Source organism: Aedes albopictus, chromosome 2, assembly GCF_035046485.1.
Source record: "Aedes albopictus strain Foshan chromosome 2, AalbF5, whole genome shotgun sequence".
NCBI classification, from domain to species: Eukaryota; Metazoa; Arthropoda; class Insecta; order Diptera; family Culicidae; genus Aedes; species Aedes albopictus.
Window position 1 is genome coordinate 471,505,098 of NC_085137.1, and position 26,891 is coordinate 471,531,988.

The 26,891-nt window shown below is 42.8% G+C and overlaps 2 protein-coding genes and 1 long non-coding RNA gene across 3 annotated transcripts; 1 reads left to right on the forward strand and 2 right to left on the reverse strand.

Annotated features, from left to right (window-relative positions):
• Positions 1 to 15,697: 15,697 nt before the first annotated feature.
• LOC134287443 (uncharacterized) lies at positions 15,698 to 17,462 on the reverse strand. The gene is made up of 3 exons (XR_009997306.1): positions 16,362 to 17,462; positions 16,202 to 16,298; positions 15,698 to 16,137 (listed from the first exon to the last, which is right to left on the reverse strand). It is a non-coding gene; the product is annotated as an uncharacterized LOC134287443 (long non-coding RNA).
• Positions 17,463 to 18,141: 679 nt separating this feature from the next.
• Positions 18,142 to 20,224, forward strand: LOC109414840 (uncharacterized). The gene is made up of 3 exons (XM_019688684.3): positions 18,142 to 18,586; positions 18,647 to 19,291; positions 19,352 to 20,224. The coding sequence occupies exons 1-3, from the start codon at positions 18,273 to 18,275 to the stop codon at positions 20,121 to 20,123; spliced, it is 1,731 nt and encodes a 576-aa protein (XP_019544229.2). The 5' UTR covers positions 18,142 to 18,272; the 3' UTR covers positions 20,124 to 20,224.
• A 2,366-nt stretch (positions 20,225 to 22,590) lies between these two features.
• Positions 22,591 to 26,851, reverse strand: LOC134286943 (uncharacterized protein K02A2.6-like). Its single transcript, XM_062848655.1, has 3 exons — positions 26,311 to 26,851; positions 25,578 to 26,231; positions 22,591 to 25,532 (listed from the first exon to the last, which is right to left on the reverse strand). Exons 1-3 carry the CDS (start codon positions 26,849 to 26,851, stop codon positions 22,591 to 22,593), a joined length of 4,137 nt encoding a protein of 1,378 aa, XP_062704639.1.
• Between the last annotated feature and the right edge of the window lie 40 nt (positions 26,852 to 26,891).

Below are 26,891 nucleotides of genomic sequence, written 5' to 3' on the forward strand. Positions count from 1 at the left end.
GGAAATATAAATTTTCAGTTTCGATGCTTTTTAGGAAAATGTGCACAAAGTACTTACGGAAAATAGAATAAACGTATTTCGGTTGGTCAAAGTTCCTCCACCGACGAACCGACATGCCAGCTAGTGCAAAGGTTCATGAAATTCTCGGCCAAAATTTTAAAATAAAAACCGTTGAAAACTAGCGCCATCTGTTGATTTTGGTTCAGAACTATTTTTGCCGAAATATTTCGAGCACTCTTAAATAATGCCACCCATAGGTGTGCTAGATTGAACAAATTTTTCAAACATTGGATAATGCTATTTATTTCATAATAATTACTAAAATTTCTAATGATAAACTAAGAAAAAGATAGATTCACGAACTATGTTCAAAACAGAACTTTTTAGGAGCGTAAAAGACTCAACAATCTCAATAATCAATTTCATACTTTGATTGGATTGAACGTAGAGTGTTTGTTTGTATTCCGCGGCGTCCCCGTTGTCGTCGGTCATGCCTTCGTCATACTGCAGCCACATCAGAACACAATTTCATATCTCAATTTTCCGAAAGCACAATTTATTATTAGGCCTAATTCAAGTCTAGATTGAGTTTAAATAAGGGCGAAAGTAACATGAGAGAGTTCTCTTCATCGACTCCCTCTTCTTCAAATTAAAGTGACAAGATGCAAGTATGGCTGAACTTTTTGGTCATAAATCGCTAGGTTTCGATGCAATCTAGCGTCTAAGTGTAAAAAAGTTCGATTGAATTTGCATCTTGTCACTTTCATTTGCAGAAGAGAGAGTCGATGAAGAGAACTCTCTCATGTTACTTTCGCCCTTATTTAAACTCAATCTAGAAGTATTGACTTCTTGGAGATTTTCTTTTTTCAAATAAAAGTTGAAATAGTAGTCAGCCCAGCCAGCGTCACTAAAACGGCAGCAGGAGCAGCATCATCGTCGACGGTCTAAAAATAGATTTCCGAGCTGCCGCAGTTGCTGCCGTCACCAACACAATCACATTCCGGGTTTGTTAGTGGCAAAAGTACAGTCGTTTGAATCAATCCATTAGTTCATGTTGAAAATACCATATCTCTGTTTGTTTTAACAAACAGTCAAAAATTTCGACAAATGAAAATATTTGTATTATCAAACAATACACTGAACGAACAAATCCTCCTTGAAACGAATGAATCATCATTCCCTCTCAAACGAAACAGAAAAAGAGCTCTTCCATATGAATACAACACCCGAATGACGAATCACAACTTTTTAGAATGATTATTTTGATCAATACTGTCTAATAATCACAACGCATACAGCATGAAACGTCATGCGCAATTCAAATGAGTGGCAACCAAAAGAGCATCATCCTCCCACTGGATGATGCTTCATTCACGCGTGCCCCATGACGCGCATCATTCAGCTGACGGATGTGCTTCCCACTGCATAGCAACGGATGTGTGGAACACCGTGCATGGACGAGTGGCGCTGGCTCGGGCGCTGGTTCATACGTAAATTGTTGTACTGTCCGGTAGCCATGTTGTTAATTAGAGTTAGCTTTATTTCAAGTTTTCGTCCTGTTCTATAAAAGTTACTGTGGTGAAGGTAAGTAATAAAATCAAATTAAAAGCGGCATTTCTTGTACATAAACTTAAACCTTGTTTAAACTTCAGGGACCATTCGACGATAAAACAAACACGACGGTGAACCCGCGGGCCGCGGGTGAACCGGATGTATCATGTTTGGGATCATCGCTATGTCATTCGGCAACCCGGAAAGTAACCGCGGCGGAACCGCAAACAGAAGCTGATATCTTCGCTGCTAGCATAAAATCTGATAGTGTGCCAGATTGTATTTATTAAACTATGATGCGTAGGCAGAGTGCTTCTTTTATACATAATACAAATATACAAATTTTTTTTTTTTTTTTTTTTTTTTTTTTTTTTTTTTTTTTTTTTTTTTTTTTTTTTTTTTTTTTTTTTTTTTTTTTTTTTTTTTTTTTTTTTTTTTTTTTTTTTTATTTCAGGATTTTTTTTTTATTTTTAATAAAAAGAGTGAATGAAATATATTTAATTCAAAATCTAATCATCTTTGCATTTATTTTACAACAAGAAAACATACAAATCAGATAAGATCTTTAGTTGAATTTCGTTTTAAAGGCCTTCAGAAATCGGATGATATGCATACGATTGTTCATCATCCGATGCTGAATCGGAGCGTATGGTCATCATCCGATTTTCGACAGGTTTTCGTTAAAGGGTTCGACCGTATCAATTTTCACCCGTTAATAGGAGGAAGTATTGGTTCAGTGTAGAACAATTCAGTTTAAACCAGGGAGAATAAGTTATTCTCCCTGGTTTAAACTAGAAATCAGTTTGTCGCTATAGTAAACTGAAAAATCGGTTGATTTGAACTAGAATTTAATTGTGTTTACAATTTATTTTTCTGCGTGCAGGGGGTGGGAAACTCGGCACAAAGTGCCCGGCACACTTTCGGCACACTCACCGGCACATCAATGGAGCTAGCTGTCATCAAACTGGCAACACTTTTTTGTGCGTCTTTTTTTTGCTAGAGAAGAAACAAAATAATGAAGACAACTCAGGGGGTGGGAAACTCGGCACACTTGATTTTGTGCGAAATGTGCCGGTGATGTGCCGAAGTGTGCCGGCGTGCTGTCAGTTATGCTGTCAGTTGATGCAGTACATTTTATGTATCTGGCAACCTTTCTCTTGTTTTGATTTCGCTTTGATGTGTTCCTGATTCTACGTAATCATAACCAAAAAATTCGCTGATTCGGCAGCGGTCTGTGAACTGAGAAATTTGCAGGAGTCGATGATGATGATGATGATGATGATGATGATGATGATGATGATGATGATGATGATGATGATGATGATGATGATGATGATGATGATGATGATGATGATGATGATGATGATGATGATGATGATGATGATGATGATGATGATGATGATGATGATGATGATGATGATGATGATGATGATGATGATGATGATGATGATGATGATGATGATGATGATGATGATGATGATGATGATGATGATGATGATGATGATGATGATGATGATGATGATGATGATGATGATGATGATGATGATGATGATGATGATGATGATGATGATGATGATGATGATGATGATGATGATGATGATGATGATGATGATGATGATGATGATGATGATGATGATGATGATGATGATGATGATGATGATGATGATGATGATGATGATGATGATGATGATGATGATGATGATGATGATGATGATGATGATGATGATGATGATGATGATGATGATGATGATGATGATGATGATGATGATGATGATGATGATGATGATGATGATGATGATGATGATGATGATGATGATGATGATGATGATGATGATGATGATGATGATGATGATGATGATGATGATGATGATGATGATGATGATGATGATGATGATGATGATGATGATGATGATGATGATGATGATGATGATGATGATGATGATGATGATGATGATGATGATGATGATGATGATGATGATGATGATGATGATGATGATGATGATGATGATGATGATGATGATGATGATGATGATGATGATGATGATGATGATGATGATGATGATGATGATGATGATGATGATGATGATGATGATGATGATGATGATGATGATGATGATGATGATGATGATGATGATGATGATGATGATGATGATGATGATGATGATGATGATGATGATGATGATGATGATGATGATGATGATGATGATGATGATGATGATGATGATGATGATGATGATGATGATGATGATGATGATGATGATGATGATGATGATGATGATGATGATGATGATGATGATGATGATGATGATGATGATGATGATGATGATGATGATGATGATGATGATGATGATGATGATGATGATGATGATGATGATGATGATGATGATGATGATGATGATGATGATGATGATGATGATGATGATGATGATGATGATGATGATGATGATGATGATGATGATGATGATGATGATGATGATGATGATGATGATGATGATGATGATGATGATGATGATGATGATGATGATGATGATGATGATGATGATGATGATGATGATGATGATGATGATGATGATGATGATGATGATGATGATGATGATGATGATGATGATGATGATGATGATGATGATGATGATGATGATGATGATGATGATGATGATGATGATGATGATGATGATGATGATGATGATGATGATGATGATGATGATGATGATGATGATGATGATGATGATGATGATGATGATGATGATGATGATGATGATGATGATGATGATGATGATGATGATGATGATGATGATGATGATGATGATGATGATGATGATGATGATGATGATGATGATGATGATGATGATGATGATGATGATGATGATGATGATGATGATGATGATGATGATGATGATGATGATGATGATGATGATGATGATGATGATGATGATGATGATGATGATGATGATGATGATGATGATGATGATGATGATGATGATGATGATGATGATGATGATGATGATGATGATGATGATGATGATGATGATGATGATGATGATGATGATGATGATGATGATGATGATGATGATGATGATGATGATGATGATGATGATGATGATGATGATGATGATGATGATGATGATGATGATGATGATGATGATGATGATGATGATGATGATGATGATGATGATGATGATGATGATGATGATGATGATGATGATGATGATGATGATGATGATGATGATGATGATGATGATGATGATGATGATGATGATGATGATGATGATGATGATGATGATGATGATGATGATGATGATGATGATGATGATGATGATGATGATGATGATGATGATGATGATGATGATGATGATGATGATGATGATGATGATGATGATGATGATGATGATGATGATGATGATGATGATGATGATGATGATGATGATGATGATGATGATGATGATGATGATGATGATGATGATGATGATGATGATGATGATGATGATGATGATGATGATGATGATGATGATGATGATGATGATGATGATGATGATGATGATGATGATGATGATGATGATGATGATGATGATGATGATGATGATGATGATGATGATGATGATGATGATGATGATGATGATGATGATGATGATGATGATGATGATGATGATGATGATGATGATGATGATGATGATGATGATGATGATGATGATGATGATGATGATGATGATGATGATGATGATGATGATGATGATGATGATGATGATGATGATGATGATGATGATGATGATGATGATGATGATGATGATGATGATGATGATGATGATGATGATGATGATGATGATGATGATGATGATGATGATGATGATGATGATGATGATGATGATGATGATGATGATGATGATGATGATGATGATGATGATGATGATGATGATGATGATGATGATGATGATGATGATGATGATGATGATGATGATGATGATGATGATGATGATGATGATGATGATGATGATGATGATGATGATGATGATGATGATGATGATGATGATGATGATGATGATGATGATGATGATGATGATGATGATGATGATGATGATGATGATGATGATGATGATGATGATGATGATGATGATGATGATGATGATGATGATGATGATGATGATGATGATGATGATGATGATGATGATGATGATGATGATGATGATGATGATGATGATGATGATGATGATGATGATGATGATGATGATGATGATGATGATGATGATGATGATGATGATGATGATGATGATGATGATGATGATGATGATGATGATGATGATGATGATGATGATGATGATGATGATGATGATGATGATGATGATGATGATGATGATGATGATGATGATGATGATGATGATGATGATGATGATGATGATGATGATGATGATGATGATGATGATGATGATGATGATGATGATGATGATGATGATGATGATGATGATGATGATGATGATGATGATGATGATGATGATGATGATGATGATGATGATGATGATGATGATGATGATGATGATGATGATGATGATGATGATGATGATGATGATGATGATGATGATGATGATGATGATGATGATGATGATGATGATGATGATGATGATGATGATGATGATGATGATGATGATGATGATGATGATGATGATGATGATGATGATGATGATGATGATGATGATGATGATGATGATGATGATGATGATGATGATGATGATGATGATGATGATGATGATGATGATGATGATGATGATGATGATGATGATGATGATGATGATGATGATGATGATGATGATGATGATGATGATGATGATGATGATGATGATGATGATGATGATGATGATGATGATGATGATGATGATGATGATGATGATGATGATGATGATGATGATGATGATGATGATGATGATGATGATGATGATGATGATGATGATGATGATGATGATGATGATGATGATGATGATGATGATGATGATGATGATGATGATGATGATGATGATGATGATGATGATGATGATGATGATGATGATGATGATGATGATGATGATGATGATGATGATGATGATGATGATGATGATGATGATGATGATGATGATGATGATGATGATGATGATGATTTGAAATTCCCAGAAGAAGGATTTTTTGAAGGAACTCTTGGATAAATCCCAAAGCTACTTCTGGTCAATCTTGGAATTTTTTGGAGGAATTTCAGAAGTAACTGCAGAAGGTATTCGTAAAGAAACTCCTGAGGGAATCCTCAAAAGAGCTTCTGGAAACAGAGTGTCACGTCTGTTTGACAGTGTTTTTACCATCGATTTAATCGAGAATCCCTCCACAGATCCGACCAAACGTCCTTTTACCTCATCTACTTGTGGGATTTTTCAGAAAAAAAAAACTTCGAATTTTTGGAGTTGTACATCAATTTGTGATGAATTTTTTGTTGAGAAACACATTTCAATACGTGATTAGTTCAATCACCACCAAGCTGTGAAATGTATTCAATAACAATTTGCCATTCTTCATCGTTCGTCGTCGCAGATATATCGGGCGATGTCTGCGGAGCTTACATAATGGATAGAAGACACATTCTGACTTCAATCTTGCATACAATATTGTATGGAGAGCTTTGAGGGGAACTTTAAGCTTTACATATTGTATGCAGTGATACCTATTCAAATGTGCGCAATCCGATATAGGATATACGGATATTGTAATTGTGTGAATACAAAATTAGCAAACTGAACTGTATTAGATATAAGCATCGATATAGGACCATGTACATACTTAAAAACCTGAAGAGTTATCGGATCATTATTTCCTAAACAACAAAGGTTATGGGCCCAGCAGCCCAGATCCAGTGGTTAACTGGCCCAGCAGCATCCAGTAGTTAACTGGCATCGACTTCCCAGTGGTTAACTGGCCCAGCAGCATCCAGTAGTTAACTGGCATCGACTTCCCAGTGGTTAACTGGAGGCAGCAGCGACGGAACGGTAGGATCTAAGCCGTTGGACGTAGCCAAGACTGGTTGGACAGACCACTTCCGAGGACTTGGACGAACGGACGGACGAACTCTTGGGCAGGATGGCTCCAGGCGGCTACAGTAGCAGCAGCAGCGATGGTCAGAGGAACGGTGGCTACGAGAGGGGAACTCTCGAGCGCACTCTGCCGATGACCACTTTCTTCGTTGGTGGAGACAGAGCGAACATCTTCGACGGACAGGAGGCCAGCTTCCCGGCCTGGAAGTGGCGTATTGAGCATCGGCTGACAAAAATGAAGCTAGCTCATACGTTGGTAAGGACGCCCGCCGAAGAAACGTTCTTCGCTCCTGTGCCCGGCGCTACCGCAGATCAGGAGACAGAGCGGAAGGAGAAGCTGAAGAAACGGCTTGAACAAGACGTCGAAGCTCTTGATGAAATAGTGATGCTCGTCAACAACGAAGTGCTGAATAAGCTGATCGGCTTGGAGTACGCCAAGGAGGCTATGGACGTCTTGGTCAAGACGTACGAAAAAGCTGGGACCGCTTCCATGGTCAGAATGCGAGAGAGACTATTCTCGATCAAATATCGACACCGAGATTCGCTGCGCAAGATTTTCGACGAGTATGACGTCGTCGTGAGGGAACTCGAACGGATGCGGTCCGGAATCACGCAGGAGGAGAAGGTCCACGCGCTTCTCAGTGCGGTTCCCGAGCGGTTCAACCACGTCAATGGAGCGTTGCTGGTACTCTCCAACCAGGAACTTTGCCAGAAATCAATTACGGATATCAAGCGGATGTTCCTTGATGCTGAAGCTGGGGAAGAAAAGATGGCGGTTAAGAACGTTGCCCTCAAAGCCAAGAAGAGGACGACAACGCGTTGTTTTGGGTGCAACGAGACCGGCCATTTCAAGAACAAATGTCCACTCATGAAAAAGTTCGTGGCGAAGGAGAAGCAGAAGTATAAGGATCAGCAGGAGAACAACAAGCGTGCTTTCGCAATGATGACGCGACCTAACGGCGGCAGCGAGAGGACGGACAACAGCAAACGAGTGCGGTTTGTCGTAGATTCGGGTGCGAGCGACCATATGGTGAACGACGAGCGCCTTCTGGAGGATATCCAAGATTTGGAGACACCGGTGATGATCTCCACCGCCAAGTCCGGCGAGAAGCTTCGGGCTACGAAGACGGGGAAGATGAGGTTGAAGAGCGTTGTTGGTATGAATTCAATAAAGAATCTTGAATTGTACAATGTTCTTTTTGCACCTGGTCTTGAAGAAAATCTCCTTTCGGTTAGAAGGGCGGGTAAAAATGGTAAAAGGGTTACTTTTGCCGGGGAAGAGGTCATCTTTCAATATAAAAAGGAAGTAATTGCTTCAGGAAAGTTCAGTGATGGTTTGTTCTACCTTGACTTTATTTGGGATGGAAAGTCCACGGAATCGGGTTCATGCTCAGCATACGTTGGAAAGCGGGAGAGTCTTGAGACTTGGCATAGACGATTGGGGCATCTGAGCACTGCAGGAATCGGAAAGCTGATCAAGAAGGGAATGGTTGAGGGCATCAATCTACCTTCCGAAGAGTTAAGCGAAGCAGGCGTATGCGATGGTTGTTTGGCGGGAAAGCAGGCTGCTTTCAAGTTTCAGGATATGAAATTGCCAAGATCAAAACGACCATTGGAATTGATACATTCAGACGTCTGCGGAAGCATGGAGCAAGAAACATACGACGGGTACCGTTACTTTGTAACTTTTATTGACGACTACACGCATTTTCTGGTAGTTTACCCGTTGAAGCATAAATCCGAAGTCTTTGAGAAATTTAAGGAGTACGAAGCCATGGCAACAGCTCATTTTGAAACAAGAATCTCGATGCTCAGATGCGATAATGGTGGAGAATATACTTCCAACGAATTTCAAAGACACTGTAAGGAAAAAGGGATTCGGATGGTGTATACGGTTCCGTATACTCCACAGCAAAACGGAGTAAGTGAACGAATGAACAGATCTCTGATGGAGAAAGTCAGAGCAATGCTCTACGAAAGCAAGTTGCCTAAAGGTATGTGGGGAGAAGCGTTATACGCAGCAACATATCTGATCAACAGATCTCCAACCAATGGATTAGAAGATGACAAAACACCTTATGAAATGTGGTTTGGAAAGCGCCCAAGTTTGAAGCACCTGAGGATTTTCGGCTGCACAGCCTTCAAACAGATTCCTAAGGAAAGGCGTCGAAAGTTAGACTCCAAAACTAAACCGTTGATTTTTGTGGGGTACGCAAACAATGGATTTAGATTATGGAACAAAGATACAAATTCTATCGAAATCGGTAGAAACGTTGTATTCGATGAGTCTGTCATAGTCAATCGTGAACTTGGATCAGCTGATTCAAACCCTGGGAAATCTTCTGGTCAAGAATTGATTGTGGGTGCACGATTTGATGACAACAATATGTCTAGTGAAGACAGTGAAGATCTTGTGGAGCAACAATTGGATGAAGAACCAGAGGAAAATCTGAGGAATGATGATTGCATTGAGGATCGTACCCAGGAAACCACTAAGCACTGTTGGAAGCGTAATAAAAGCCAATCAATGGCATTTCAGTGCCAGCAAGCTCTATACTAAATTTTCAAATGTGTATAGGCACTAGGTATTGTAAGCACTAGACTAGGCCGTATATTGTTATATAATGTTATCTTGTAGTGGTATTTAGCTTTGTGCTCTTAAGCCGAATATAGTACCTGTCAGTGCTGTCAAACGGCCTAGCACTCATGACATTTATGTCAATCAAAACAGATTTCCATCGGACACCGATAACAACAACAGAAAAGCTGATAGATGATGAAGAAGTTTTGGGATGAAATTGAGCAGTAATTTAAAATTAGTATAATTTTAAAGGCAGGCAGAAGTATTACATTTACCATTCAGAATGAGAAACGGAGTTCTGTTTCCCCGAAGATTGTGACTATATCTGGACTCTCGATAAAACCTCTTCAAGTAACCGTTTCAATAAAAACAAACCGTAGCACGAATCCCAAGTTGAATCCCTCTTCTTCTTCAACGCCACCGGTTGGCTATTCCTCAAATTTAAACTCCGCTTCAACAATATCATCAAGTTATCAAGTTTTCTTCAGAAATGATTCAGCCAAGAACTGTGCTGCAAATCTCTTTCAATAAAGATAAATATATTTATCATTCGTCCTTTGCATTCGGTCAGCTTCTTAAGCCTGGAGCACATAGCGTCCGTTCCGTCGAGGTTTGCGTTTTTTTGACAGTTTTCCCATGGGAAATGTGTCAAACTACTGTCACGCACACGCAAACGTATGCATTGTGTGGGGCACTTTAGTCTATTTCGAATTGTATCATGTCTGTTGGGCCACAACATTAATGCATTTTCTAATTTTGGATTGGTTCAAATACTGTACTATGCAGAGCCAAATCCATGTTGCGCTGATAGAGCAGACGGCAAAAGCGACGACAATCGACGAAGAGAAACCTCGAGGACATCACCTGAAATCTGGATCCAGCAGCAAAAAAATATCAGTTAAGAGCGCATGCAAGAACAGAACAGCAGATAAACAAATCTGTTTTTTTTTTCATTTTTTTCTTTGCCCCATTTTGACACCTTTCAACTCCAGAGACTCGGTACGGAAGGTTGAAGTTGGCCGTATATTAGCCGAATATTTCGCCAACAGCGGCTCTTGAGCAGTTCTATTACAGCGTATAGTTCTAATCAGCTCTGTTAATCATGTTTTTTATTCGACTATAGAACCTACTTAATGCCATTTTTTCGGCTTAGTGGTTACTTGGGTACGTTAGTCAACGATGACCTAGAAAATCGTGATTTTCTTGAAGAATCGGTTGGTGAAACTGATTATGAAAGTACGTATGAAAGTCAAGCTGACGATGAAGATGAGGAGCAGCAATCATTACGACGAAGCAAACGAGAAAAGAAAGCGCCTATCTGGTATTCGGACTACACAGCAAAAGTAGCGGCAATATGCAACGAAGAAATTCCCCAAAACATCGAAGAATTGAAGAAAACCGCAGACTGGGAAGAATGGAAACTGGCGATTAAAAACGAGCTTGATGCATTACACCAAAATGAAACTTGGACAGTGGTTAACTGTGTGCCAAATGGATTAAAACCAATCCACTCTAAGTGGGTTTTTGCAATCAAGGAAGATGGAAGATATAAAGCAAGGTTAGTCGCAAAAGGATGTTCTCAGCGGCCTGGATTTGACTACAGCGATACATACGCACCTGTAGCCAAACTAGAAAGTGTGCGATTGGCGCTAGCGCTAGCTAATGAGCATAAGTTACTAGTGCATCAAATGGACGTCAAGACTGCATTTTTGAATGGAGAATTGGATGAAGAAATCTATATGAGACTTCCAAGAAATGAGAATGGACAGGGTCAAATAGTTCATTTACATAAAAGCTTATATGGATTGAAACAGGCAAGCAGATCTTGGAATAAGCGTTTCGATGATGCTATGAAAACACTTGATTTTATCCCTCTTAAAAATGACTGTTGCATCTACAAGTCGAAAACCAAAGGAATAATACTGATACTCTATGTAGATGATATTTTGGTGATAGCCAAGAATATTGACGATGTCTCTTGGATCAAAGAGAAACTAGGAAGGTTATTCCAAATGAAAGATTTGTCGGAGGTTAAGCATTTCTTGGGAATGGATATAAATCGTGATTTTGAAAATCAGACGATAGAAATTTCTCAATCACAATACATTGAAAAACTTCTCAAACGGTTTGGAATGGCCGAGTGTAAACCGGTGGGCACACCATTGGATACAAACACTAAATGGTCAAAGTCTGAGGAGAAAGTTACAGAACAACCCTTTAGAGAATTGCTAGGATGCCTACAATATCTTTCAATCACATCTAGACCGGATATTTGCGCTGCGGTTAGCATCTTGAGCAAATACACAAATTGTGCTACAGATTGGCACTGGTCTGGATTAAAACGAATTCTGAGATACCTACGAGGAACAAGCAATACGAAAATAGTATACGAGAAGCGAAGCGGATTTCCTGCTCTGGTTGGTTTCGGAGATGCAGATTTTGCAAATGATCCTGATGATAGAAAATCAATATCAGGATACGCATTTCAATTCTACGGGAATCTAGTTTCGTGGTCAACGAAACGACAACCGACAGTAAGTCTATCCACCAGTGAAGCAGAATTAATAGCACTTTGTGCAGCAACAAAAGAAGGAGTGTGGTTAACACAACTTCTTAACGAACTGGATGTAGTAATAAAACCATTCATCATTATGGAAGATAGTATTCCATGCATCAACATAGCGGAGGAACCGAGGTCACATCAGAGAATGAAACACCTGGACATAAAATACCTGTTTGTGCGGGACCTCATCAAACAAGGCAAGCTCCAATTACAATTCATCCCAAGCGTAGATCAGCCAGCCGATGCGTTTACTAAGGGGTTACCTAAAGTTACGCATACAAGATTGTTCAACATGCTGAATGTACAAATTGTGGGGAAGTGTTGAGAAACACATTTCAATACGTGATTAGTTCAATCACCACCAAGCTGTGAAATGTATTCAATAACAATTTGCCATTCTTCATCGTTCGTCGTCGCAGATATATCGGGCGATGTCTGCGGAGCTTACATAATGGATAGAAGACACATTCTGACTTCAATCTTGCATACAATATTGTATGGAGAGCTTTGAGGGGAACTTTAAGCTTTACATATTGTATGCAGTGATACCTATTCAAATGTGCGCAATCCGATATAGGATATACGGATATTGTAATTGTGTGAATACAAAATTAGCAAACTGAACTGTATTAGATATAAGCATCGATATAGGACCATGTACATACTTAAAAACCTGAAGAGTTATCGGATCATTATTTCCTAAACAACATTTTTCTAACTCAGTTTTGCAATGTGGCATGCCACAAATGCCGTGCTCAGAAATCCAAATTGGATCTAAACGGTTCCAGCTAGCGAACCCGGAGATGTTCGATTGACTCGAAGTTATTTAATGTACCTAACACGTCATTATTGAGACTGAGCGGCTCGGCTAGGTGCTCCTCTATTCCGAAAGCATCAATGAATGGAATCTGAGATATAAATGAGATTAGTATCTGTAGCTGAGTTCGGAAGAAACGGTTGGATTTGAGGAACTAGCTCAATTAGTCAGTGCACGTGAGCTGTGATTAGTTTAACAGTTTAGCAGTCACGCACTCGGTTACCTGCTGTTACTATAGTAACTGTAATACAGGCATAAATCGAACACCCAAAATGTCAAACATTTTTATGATAATAATTCTAGATTGAGTTTAAATAAGGGCGAAAGTAGCATGAGCGAGTTCTCTTCATCGACTCTCACTTCTTCAAATTAAAGTGACAAGATGCAAGTATGATTGCTCTTTTTAGTCATAAATCGCTAGTTTGCGATGCAATCTAGCGTCTAAGCAAAGAATAAAAATAGAAAGAATGCCATCTCTTGCCTTTTTCTATGTAAACGTCAAGCGACAAGACAAGTGGCGCTCTCTAAGCGTAGCACGGTGGAAGCTCTCTGTAACAGCGTTTGTGATTTGTCATAAGAGAAGGTGGTGTGCGTATGTTTTGGTATCCGCATACAACCAGTAACGCACACTACCACATCGAGGTTGAACTTTTATCCGCAGATAGCGCTGCGGTAGTGTCCCCCCGAGCATCAGCGGAGTAAGCATTCTTGATATTATTATTCTTTGGTCTAAGTGTAAAAAAGTGTGATTGAATTTGCATCTTGTTACTTTAATTTGTAGAAGAGAGAGTCGATGAAGAGAACTTGCTCTTGTTACTTTCGCCCTTATTTAAACTCAATCTATAATTATTTGTGTAATGATTCGATTCTAGGCCAAAACAGGAATACCATCAGGTTTAATTAACGATGTTACTTGATTGACCATCCGGCCCGTAAATATTATTCCAATATCGCCAGACCAGCCACACTCACACAATGAATTAATGAGATATCTGCTTGGGACTAAGGGGCCATCCATGAATGACGTAGATTTTTTTTTAGAAATTTTCAATACCCCCCTCCTCCCTCGTAGCCTATTTTCCCATACCTAATACATGGCTCGTAGCAAATTCAGAGGCTCCCCCTCGCCCCTAAAACGTTACGTCATTTATGGACGACTCCTAACTGGCATCTTCAGGCGAGAATGAGCCTTCACGAATCTCGCCTACTGCTCACTCCCACAGAAAATTTGAACACAGCGCGCACAGTAAAAGTCAAATTTGACTTACTGTGCGCGCTGTTTTCAAATGTTCCGTGGGAGTGAGCAGGACAGGGCAAATTCGTGCAGAGGCTCATAAGGCAATCTGGCCCTCATCACCCTTCTCTCTCAAGCAGCAAAAGATAATAGCAATTTTTTGTTTAATGTTTTCATAGGGAAACGTTTCCCTCACGCAGAAAAATGGCGCTTGTTTAAAACAATAAAACGCATGGTTGATTTTCAAACTGAGAATTTACTTATTCCAATGTTATATTTAATTGATTTCATTTAGAGTTTATCGATAAAAACAACCGATTACCATCATTTCATACAATGTCAAAAATTTCATTTGTTTCAACAAAATAAAACCATAAACATGGTCCGAAAGCACTCACACATCTATAAAATGCTTACCCCAACATCGCCACAACGAAGAAGGTGCAGCAAATCCATCACGCCAACTTCCAAGTGCAGCTTTGGCCGTGATGGAAAACGCGCAGGTACTCACGACAGCATCCACAAAAAGTTGATCGGTTTCGCCTTTTTTGTCTTTTTTGTAGTCGTTCTCCTTCCCATCCGCTTACCGACGGTCTAAAAATAGATTTCCGAGCTGCCGCAGTTGCTGCCGTCACCAACACAATCACATTCCGGGTTTGTTAGTGGCAAAAGTACAGTCGTTTGAATCAATCCATTAGTTCATGTTGAAAATACCATATCTCTGTTTGTTTTAACAAACAGTCAAAAATTTCGACAAATGAAAATATTTGTATTATCAAACAATAGAACAATTCAGTTTAAACTAGAAATCAGTTTGTCGCTATAGTAAACTGAAAAATCGGTTGATTTGAACTAGAATTTAATTGTGTTTACAATTTATTTTTCTGCGTGTGGGACGCAGGTTACACGGATAGATTGGAAAATGCTAAAATGCATAAAATCCTTACTAAAACCATATTCGATCTGCCCACCCTTTGGAATGCATATTTTTGTGGTTATTCATTCAATGCATATATTGGTGTTTTGCATTGGAATGCATATGTCAAATATATTTGTCGATGCATATTTCAATTTGTTTTTGTTTTTTTTTTTTTCAATTGCGATAAATAAGAAAAATGCAATAATTTCAGTTGAAGAATACAAAATACATAACAATTTTATTGGCTTAACCCTTAATAATATACAATAAATCTAACACGAAACTATATTAGCTGGAGATATTCATAAAAGCGACGAGTAGGTGCACCAGAAGCGTCTTCCGAGATTCCTCCACCGTTGTACGTTGCTCCATGTTTTGTGGATCAGTTTGTTGGCTAACACTGTATAAATGTGGCTTTCCGGTGGTGACGAGATCTGATAAGGAAATATAAATTTTCAGTTTCGATGCTTTTTAGGAAAATGTGCACAAAGTACTTACGGAAAATAGAATAAACGTATTTCGGTTGGTCAAAGTTCCTCCGCCGTTCCAAGTTTTCCGGGTCCATTCAGGTGCAGGAATTTGATCATTCCTGTGACTGATGGGATAAAAAAATGATGGATTTTATTGCACATCAAACAAAAACCTCACTTTTACTTACCGAAATAAAGAAAATCACGAAAAAACATCCTCAGAAGAAACAGATCCACTATGAATCAATGGCGGTTGGTAGTTATAATATTTGCATAAGTCCTTAGAGTAAAAACAGCATCCCGATCAGGGGGTGGGAAACTCGGCACACTTGATTTTGTGCCAAACGTGCCGGTGATGTGCCGAAGTGTGCCGGCGTGCTGGCAGTTATGCTGTCAGTTGATTCAGTACATTTTATGCATCTGGCAACCTTTCTCTTGTTTTGATTTCGCTTTGATGTGTTCCTGATTCTTCGTAATCATAACCAAAAAATTCGCTGATTCGGCAGCGGCCTGTGAACTGAGAAATTTGCGGGAGCTCGATGGCCAAATCTATCCTAGAACGCACTCAGGGGGTGGGAAACTCGGCACAAAGTGCCCGGCACACTTTCGGCACACTCACCGCCACATTAATGGAGCTAGCTGTCATAAAACTGGCAACACTTTTTGTGCGTTTTTTTTTTTTGCTGGAGAAGAAACAAAATAATGAAGACAACTTGTAACACTGATTAAAAAATGCAACTGTTCCGGCTGTTGCAATTGCAATCTAATTCCAGGCAGGATTCTAAGTCTAACTCTCATATTCTCGAGCATATTCTTTAATTTCATACTGAATTTCAAGCATGACGGGGGTTCAGACCGTTTCAAATGCATTCCGAAGACATCGAATGTTTTGTAACCCGAAAAACGAAGTTGCAAATCCTTTGAAATAACAGATCTGCGATGGTTTCGCAGAAGAATTTTGGATGAAATGCATGATTAGGGCAAAGACAAGTAATGATGATCTAAAATTTGGCGTTTTAGTCAATGTTCTGTTCTAGTGCGTTCTAGGATAGATTTGGCCATCGAGCTCCCGCAAATTTCTCAGTTCACAGGCCGCTGCCGAATCAGCGAATTTTTTGGTTATGATTACGAAGAATCAGGAACACATCAAAGCGAAATCAAAACAAGAGAAAGGTTGCCAGATGCATAAAATGTACTGAATCAACTGACAGCATAACTGCCAGCACGCCGGCACACTTCGGCACATCACCGGCACGTTTGGCACAAAATCAAGTGTGCCGAGTTTCCCACCCCCTGTTGTCTTCATTATTTTGTTTCTTCTCCAGCAAAAAAAAAACGCACAAAAAGTGTTGCCAGTTTTATGACAGCTAGCTCCATTAATGTGCCGGTGAGTGTGCCGAAAGTGTGCCGGGCACTTTGTGCCGAGTTTCCCACCCCCTGATCCCGATATTCACGGAAGCCAATAATTATCAGAAATCCTTAGGAGTGTATAATATAAATGAACGAAATGCATATTTTTTAAACAGTTCAATGTTTAAATCTTCAAAATGAATAATTTTGATTATCTAATAAGCTAACAAGTATATCCATTTTTCTCCGTGTAAACTTGCTCGAAGTTGCTGCATCTTTGGGAAGATTCAAATATTACGTCCATCGTTTTTCGGGATTTCTAGACCCCCCCTCCCCCCTCTGTCACGCACTTTTCCTATACCCAATACACGTACTGTCACACTTTTCTAGACCCCCCCCCCTCCCCCAAATGTTGGACGTAATTTTTGAATGTTCCCTTTCTTGCATCTCTCCGAGGAGCCCCCACTGCCGTTCGAGCCCCGGGCCCTTACAACCCTTAATACGGACCTGTGCACAGGCTAAGAGAAAAGTCAAAATCTCACAGTTGCGATATGGACCAGTAGGTCTGTGCCAAAAAGGGAGAAAAAAAAAAAAAATCTCACAGCATGCAGCTTGATGGCCGGCGGCCTGCGCGTGAAGTTTGCTGTCAGTTGAAGTCTGCTGCGAAAGCGTTCTGAAACGTCTCAAAAAAATTTGTTTCGCCAAATTTAGAGAGGATTACAGAAAATAGAAAATTAAATTTTGCAAAAATGCAAGCTATCAATGGCCTCTACGAAGCCGCCATGGGAGATGTCCCGAGGAAATTGTTTGAGAAGATCCATTCCAAGGCTCCCCACCTGCGTCTGCGCGATGTTGCCGCCTACCGGGATTACTTGAGCCGATACGGGCCGAAAGTTGACGTTCCGGAACGGACCAAGGACAATGTAAAAGCTGGTCAATGTCGGCTGGAAGGTAACCAGTTTTACCACAAACAGATGCAGAGTTTTGCGTTGGAAAAGTACATCGAAAGTGTCTGCTGGGCCACGGAGGACTCGAAGGATCTTGGAATGGCGTATGCCAACTGGTAAGTGGGTCAGCTGCTAGGCAAGACGCAAAGAGATTCCTAATTCTGGATTAATTTCAGCTCAGCCGTCCTCTTCTCAGCACGGGAGTACGAGTTCACTTTGCTGGCCATTGCCTTGGCAAAGAAGCATCATTACCCCGACGAGCTGATGCCGAAACTACTGAAACGGGAATCGGAATGCAAGCTGATGATCGCGGGTGGTCATTCCGGTTGTCGCCCGAATAAGGTTTCGCCCTTCAAACTGAACGTCTCAGCAAATCCCAAAATTCCGTTCCTAGCCGATGGTATTACAATGAAGGTACTTCCGGGCTATGGCCGAAGTATGGTAGCCGAACGGGGTTTCGAAGCCGGTGACGTCATACTGGAAGAGGAACTGACCGCTTGTTCGGTCAACCGGGCCAAAAAGTATCTGCTGTGCCAGTGTTGCGCGTACACCATGGATGCTTCCCCCGTTCCGTGTGTCCGTTGTGCATCGGTGGTGTACTGTTCCAAGGAGTGTCGGCAAGTGGACATGAAAGTTGTCCACCGTTTCGAGTGCGGCATAGGCGAAAAACTCGATCACATCTCGTACGGGGCAGCCCGCATAGGAGTTCGGATGTTTTTCCGTGGGCTGACCCTGTTCAACGACGACGTAGACAAAATGATGGAATTTTGTAAGGCACATAAGCGATCCGGATCGGATCCGTTTTCGCTGGACTACACTCGGTAAGATTTTCCGGGGAAGCTCAATAGATACTTTTATTTAATGTAAGAATTTGCTTGCAGTACTTCCGGCATAGCAGATGAGGGAAACATAACTCTGGAGGAGTTCAAAGTGTTTCATCAAACTTCAATTCCGGAAATAAATTTGAAGAAGGATTTCACGCGCGTCCAGGCAGCGCTGTACTATTTAATCCTAATGGATCATGCCCCCGTCGCCTCGCTTTTCGTCACAGATGCCCAAAAGGACTTCATGCTGCACTGCATCCACGACTACATCCGAACGGCGCTGTTCCTGGCCAACTTAGAAACCCAAAAACTGTACACGATTGCAGCGATTTGCAACCACGCCTGCATTCCGAATACGTTTGCCATAACCAGTGATGGCCGCATGGTATTCGTAGTGCTGCGTCGAATCCAACCTAACGAGCAGATTCTCACGTCGTACAACATTATGCACGTAGAGGGCGACATGGGTCATGACAATCCCTACGCCAGACAGCTCGCCATGCAGTTCAAGTGCATTTGTCCGGTTTGCAAACCGGCCGGGTCTCGAGTGGCCAACTCAAACGCACCGCTTCCGATTCCGTCCGGTGATGTCGATGAGCTTCGGCGCAAACTGTTCGGCGGGGATGGTCCCGAGGGTCAGCTGGTGACCCTTCGTCGCTTCATGCAGCAATACGGTCATCTGCATCCGGACCATCCGCTGTTCGATACGTACATCCGGAAGTATCGTGCGGGATTGATGCAGGTATATCTGTACTACGTTGATAATGCCCATCGGGCGCGAGCTGCCATAGATGCCGAAGTGGAAGAAGCGACCAACCGACAGAAGTAGAAATCGGCTCTGATCTTTATTCCAAGGTATGTTTTTATAAAATGCTGGAGTTTTAAATATTATTTGAATTTATGTTTTGCTTAAGCTTGAATATATGGATGAAACGTAAATGTTGAAACACTTATATGTAATTTGATACAGTACAAACGTTTTTGAAATTTTGTTACAACAGCCTTCATTGGAACAAAATCTGGACAAACATCTAATTTTGACCATTTAATTCATATAATTTGTTGATTTTGCTGCGGCTGACCAAGCCATGTGGAAATTACACTGTTGAAAATGCTTTCACATCCTTGTGCAGCACATGTGCTCGATGAACAAATCAGGACTCGAATTATGATAAGAAATCCACGTACTCCGGTGCACTCTGAAGAATTTTCACGTCCGGTTTACGTGAAATATCGCGTAACTCATCCTTATTCTGAAAACCTCAAAAGTTACGTGACATTGGTAACCATCACTCGATAATCATGTCTTACGCACTACCCTGTTTGGTCAAATCTACCGTATCTTCACGTAAATCGATTTAATGCGTTTGTGTTAGTGTACTTTCGACTTGGAAGTCTCCGTGAAACGAAAGTTACGTGAATTTCCGGTGTGAAAAAAAATCAATATGGCGCCGAGAAGTAAGTTGGTGCACAAACTCCTTACTAATAGAAAGTTGCTGGAAGCAAGGATCGGTATATTGGAGGTGCGGCTCAAACAGCGTCTGTTCAGGGAGAAAATACGACTCGATACAATCGGCAAAGACCCACGCGACGAAATAAGGACTACGATTGGAAACTTGGAACATGGAATTGCAAGTCACTAGGTTTCTCCGGATGTGACAGGATAATTTACGACGAAGTACATCCCCGCAACTTCGACATCATGGCGTTGCAGGAACTTTGTTGGGCTGGACAGAAAGTGTGGAAAAGCGGGCATCGAGCGGCTACCTTCTACCAAAGCTGTGGCACCGCCAATGAACTGGAAACAGGATTTATAGTGTTGGGCAAGATGTATAGGCGCCAACTTAGGAAAGGGGGGGGGGGGGGGGGGTTAGCAAGCATAGGTTTGCCCTCCCCAATATTTGACGATTTTTTAATTTTTCCCATACAAAACATCAGAAAAACAGGCTTACATCCTCCGGACCAGATGTTCGCCATCCGCCAGGTGTTGCAGAAATACCGCGAATAGAACGTGCCCACACATCACTTGTTCATCGATTTCGAATCGGCGTAGGATACAATCGATCGAGAACAGCTATGGCAGAGGTATGTAGCATGCACGAATACGGATTCCCGGATAAACTGATACGATTGATCAAGGCGACGATGGATTGAGTGATGTGCGTAGCTCGAGGATCAGGGACACTCTCGTGTCCCTTCGAATCTCGCAGAGGGTTACGGCAAGGTGACAGTCTTTCGTGCTTGCTGTTCAACATTGCTTTAGAGGGTGTAATAAGGAGAGCGGGATAAACACGAGTGGGACGATTTTCACGAAGTCCGTTCAGCTGCTTGGTTTCGCCGATGATATTGATATTATTGCTCGTAAATTTGAGACGATGGCGGAAACGTACATCCGACTAAAGAGTGAAGCCAGGCGAATCGGATTAGTCATTAATGTGTCGAAGACAAAGTACATGATGGCAAAGGGCTCTAGGGAGGAATCACCGCGCCCGCCACCCCGACTTCATATCGACGGTGATGAAATCGAGGCGGTTGAAGAATTCGTGTACATACTTGGGCTCACTGGTGACCGCCGACAACAACTCCAGCAGAGAAATTCAGAGGCGCATTGTGGCAGGAAATCGTGCAGAACTCTACGATCGAATAAAGTTCGCCGTAAGACGAAGTTAACTATCTACAAAACGCTGATTAGACCGATCGTCCTCTATGGGCACGAAACATGGACCCTACGTGCAGAGGACCAACGCGCCCTTGGAGTTTTCGAACGGAAGGTGTTGCGTACCATCTACGGCGGAGTGCACATGGAAGACGGGACTTGAAGAAGGAGAATGAACCACGACCTGCATTAGCTGCTGAGAGAACCAACCATCATCCATACCGCGAAACTTGGGAGGCTACGGTGGGCGGGTCACGTCATCAGGATGTCGGATAGCAACCCGACTAAAATGGTTCTCGAGAGTCATCCGACCGGTACAAGAAGACGTGGAGCGCAGCGAGCTAGGTGGGTCGACCAAGAGGAGGACGATCTACGGACCCTACGCAGAGTGCGGAACTGGAGACAAACTGTTACGATGTGTGATTAAGCCGAGTAGAATTACGTAACAAACAAATATACTTTTATTAACTATAATAACGAGAAACAATAAACGTATTAAAATGTGCGACCGGCGTGTAGTGATACAATTGCACTGATGACGTTAACACAAAGCACCCGGTTGGGTGTCATCTCTCGGGCTCGCTGTCGGGTGACAGCCGGGAGCGAAGGCAAATAGGGTGGTACCCCAACACCTCCCCTTTTAGTAGAGCTGGTACGGTTCGTAGCGCACCGGTGTATGCCGCTGTCTCGAGGAGCGACGCAGGAGCGCTTCATCCGGGTCGATTGCTCTAGCTGGTACCCGAGGTCGACGTGGTTGGTTCGTTGACTCGAATAGCTCTCGCAGGAACTCTCGTTGCATGTCGTCGAATCCTTCCGGTTCTGCAGGTGGCGGTTCTACACTGGATGCATGGGAGTCTTCAGGTTGATTGAGACCCCAAGCGCCCAGCAGTATGTCCAAAGGGATGGACGGTTCAACTTGGTTCGGTACTTCGTTGACATCATTGTAGCGTTTCCGCAGTTGGTTACTGTGGGAGCGGAGCCACACGTTGTACATCACTCGTCCGACACGTTCCACGATTTCTCCGGCGACCCAGCTCCAGTTGTTGCCTTGGTGCACTTGGGCGTACACCTTGTCTTGCACTTCAAAGTTCTTCTCTTTGGCACCATGCTTTTCGTTGAACTGTCGATCTTGCTTGCTGTTGGTAGCCTTGGTGAACTTGCTGGGTGGACGAAGGAGTTCCAGAGACGTGCGCAGCGGACGACCGATCAGGATTTCAGCGGGCGATTTCCCACCAGGTGCATTTCTGCACGGAGTTGATCGGTAGCAGGTAAGGAAGATGTCGAGTGCTTCGTCCAGGTCTTCCCCTCCCGCTTGGATTTTCTTGACGGTCCTTTTAAACGTATCGACGAAGCGTTCCGCCTGGCCGTTGCTTTGGGGTTGAAACGGTGCTGTCTTGAGGTGCATAATCCCATTTGCTTCACAGAACTCTTCGAAGACGTCGCTGGTTAGCTGCGGCCCATTGTCGGTCACCAGAACTTCCGGCATTCCGAATCTCCCAAAGATTTTTCGAAGACTGGAAATTGTCGCAGCGGTGGTAATGCGCTTGGTCGGAATGATTTCCGGCCATTTCGAATACGAGTCCACCACTAGCAGGAAGTACGTGTCGTTGATGGGTCCAGCGAAATCTGCGTGCACTCTTTGCCAAGGTTTTTCGGGAATTGGCCACGACTCGAGCTTTGTTTTGGTGTCAGTTTTTGCGACCGAGGCACATTCTTGGCAAGAGCGTACTAAAGCGGTGATTTGGTCATCGATGTTGGGCCAATAAACGAAATTTCTAGCTAATGGCCTCATGCGATCGATACCAGGATGTCCTCTGTGCAGTTGCTCAAGGACTTTCTGCTGTAATTTCTTCGACACCACAATCCGGTCACTGTACATCAGGACTTTCTGAGCTGCGTACAGCGAGTCACGACGCGCGAAGAACTGCTGAACCTCCGGTGTTCCGGAGAGAGATTTTGCATCGCTTGGCCAACCTTTCTGCACGTACTCCATAACTTTCTGCAATGTCCGATCCTGGCTGGTCTCGGCGGCTATCGTCTTGTACGAGATCGGGAGATGCTCGATGGATTGACAGACGACGTTGCAGATGACTGTTTCGACCTCAATCGAGGCAATGATGAAATCCTCGTCTGGCTTAACGTGTGAGTTGATTAGGCGAGAGAGGATGTCTGCGTGCCCGAAGTGGTCTGTGGAGACGTACTCGATCCGGAAGTCATACAAGAGCATGGTGAGGGCCCACCTCTGTAGGCGGTTGGCGGTGTATGGTGGGATACCACGCTTGGAACCGAAAATCGCTAAGAGCGGTTTGTGATCGGTTTGGAGAACAAACTGCCTTCCGTAGATCATCCTGTGGAACTTTGTGACTGCATACAGCAGACCTAGAGCTTCCTTCTCTATCTGGCTGTAACGAGATTCGGCGGGCGTCAAGCTTCGGGATGCGTGGTAGATGGCCTTCTCTTGTCCGTCGGGAAATCGGTGTGCAATGCGGGCGCCGATGCCCACATTCGACGCATCTGCGGACACGACAATCTCTAGACGAGGGTTGTAGTGCGTCAGCATGAGCGGCGATTGAAGAATTTCCTTAAAACGGTCGAAAGAACGTTGGCAAGCATCAGACCATTGGAAGCTGGAACCCTCCTTGAGTAGCTCGTCCAGCGGTTGGCGTAAGGTGCGCATTTCTCGTATGTACTTGCCATAATAGTTTACCGCACCTAGGTACGATCGAAGTGTGGAAACATCGTGAGGCGGAGGCATGTTGATGATTGCCTTCACCTTGTCCGGATCAGGGCGGGTGCCCTCCGAATCCAGAAGCTGTCCTAGGTACTTTACTTGGCGCATGAAGAAACGGCACTTCTCGAGCTTGACTGTGAACCCGTACTCTTGTAGGCGCTGTAGAACAAGGTACAAGTTCCGCTTGTGCTCTTCGGCGGTTCGTCCACCGATCAGGATGTCGTCGAGGTACGGACAGGTGCACGGGATACCACTCAGCATGGCATCCATAATCTGTTGGAAAGCGCCAGGGGCGCTCTTGACACCGGGGGAAAGCCGGTTGAAGCGGTAGAGCCCCTTGTGGGTGTTGATGGTGAGAAGTTTCTTGCTTTCCTCGTCGACCTCAACCTGAAGATACGCGTCCGACAGATCTATGTGGCTGAACATCGTGCAATGCGCCATCCGGTTGAAAATGTCCTCTGGGAGTGGGAGTGGATAGTTGTTTGATTCAAGTGCACTGTTTAGCCCGGTGGAGAAGTCCGCGCAAATGCGAACGGTGCGATCGGGCTTGCGAACGACGACAATTGGTGCCGCCCAATCCGCATAGGTGATAGGAGTGATGATACCAGAATCCTCCAGCCGCTTCAGCTCGTCCTCAACAACGGCCTCCATGTTGTAGGAAACTGGTCGCTTCGGCTTGAGCGTGAGATGCACCTGTGTTTTGGTGCACAGTCCCATACGGTTGGTGAACACTTCGGGGAACTTCTCCTTCATTTCGAGCACCTGCTGGCTTGGTTGCGAGCTGCCGACCAGTTTGCAGAACGACGAAAACGGAACGTCCCAGAGCCCAAACTCATCCATGAGGTCTGAGCCTAAAACATTCAGAGAAAGGTCAGCACAACAAACGTAACAGTTACCTTCCTTTTGCGTTCCGCCGATGGTGTACGATGCTCGAAACATGGACTCGATGCCCGATCTGTCGCCAGATGCGGTCTGCACTTGACAATCGGGGGGAGACGTTTGGGGTGCTCCGACTTTGATCCAGTTCTGCCTGGAGATGATCGTTATGTCCGAGCCTGAGTCCAGCTGCAAGTCGACTGGAACCCCGTTGATCGCTGTCTCCACGTACCGCCGGTTGCGGTTCACATTTTTCACGGTCACGATCTTGGATGCGTGGTGTTTGTTTTGCTGCTTCCCCTTGTTCTTCTTGGAGCTTGGCTTGGATGCGAAACAGGAACAATAGCCTTCCTTATGGCCGGTTCGGCCACAGTCACGGCATTTGTGGTTCTTGAAGCTGCACTGGCTGGAGAAATGCATGCCGCCGCATGACCAACACGGCGTTTTAGGCGTGTCGGATTTGTTGCCACCAAACTTGTCCTTCTTACGGCGGTTGCCGTTGGGAGAATTCGCTCGAACAGCATGCGTTGCAGCAGCACCGGAGGTGGAGGCAGACTGACTCCCGATGAGTACGGTGTCCTTCTTCAAGTTTATCAAACTCTTGCACTCCTCCACTACCTTTTCCAGCGTTATGTCCTGCGTCTCGTTGATTTTCGAAAGCAGGCGCAGCATCCCTGGGTGACTTCAACCCGCACACAAAAATCAGGCACTTAAACTGGTCTTCTTTGAGCTCCTGCAGCTTGAAATCGACACAAGCGCGGTTGACTTTGCAGGAGTAGGAGATGAAATCTTCGTTCTCATCCTTCGCCGTCTGCAGGCACTGGTACCGGCGATGGAAGGTCGAAACGGGGCTACCAAAAATGGTTTGTAATTTGGCAACCGTTTCGTCGAAGGAAAATTCCTTCGAGAGCTTGGGGAGAATGAACGAAGTGTACCTTTCGTGTGCGGCGGGGTTGAGTTTGCGGAGCAGCAGTCGTACCTTTGCGTCGTCGTCCAGCTTGGAGGCGTCTTTTTCGAATAAATCCGCATACCTGGAGAACCAAGCGTCGAACGAGCATCCCTTTTCCAGGTCGTAAGCGAACTCGGTGATATTGCTCGCGAGGGAATCTAGCACCAACTCGTTTCGATTGGCGTTCTGGACGTTTCCCTGAATGCTCGCCATTTGTTCTGCCATGCGGGTCATCAACGTATGTTGATTGTTTAGCAGCTGCAAAATGGTTTCCTTAAACGGTTGGTCCGCATTGGAGCCAGCTGCAAGCGCTGCTGCACCGGGGGGTGGCAATGGACCTGGCATGGCGAACACAAAAGACACACTCGACGCGACTTTTTGATTG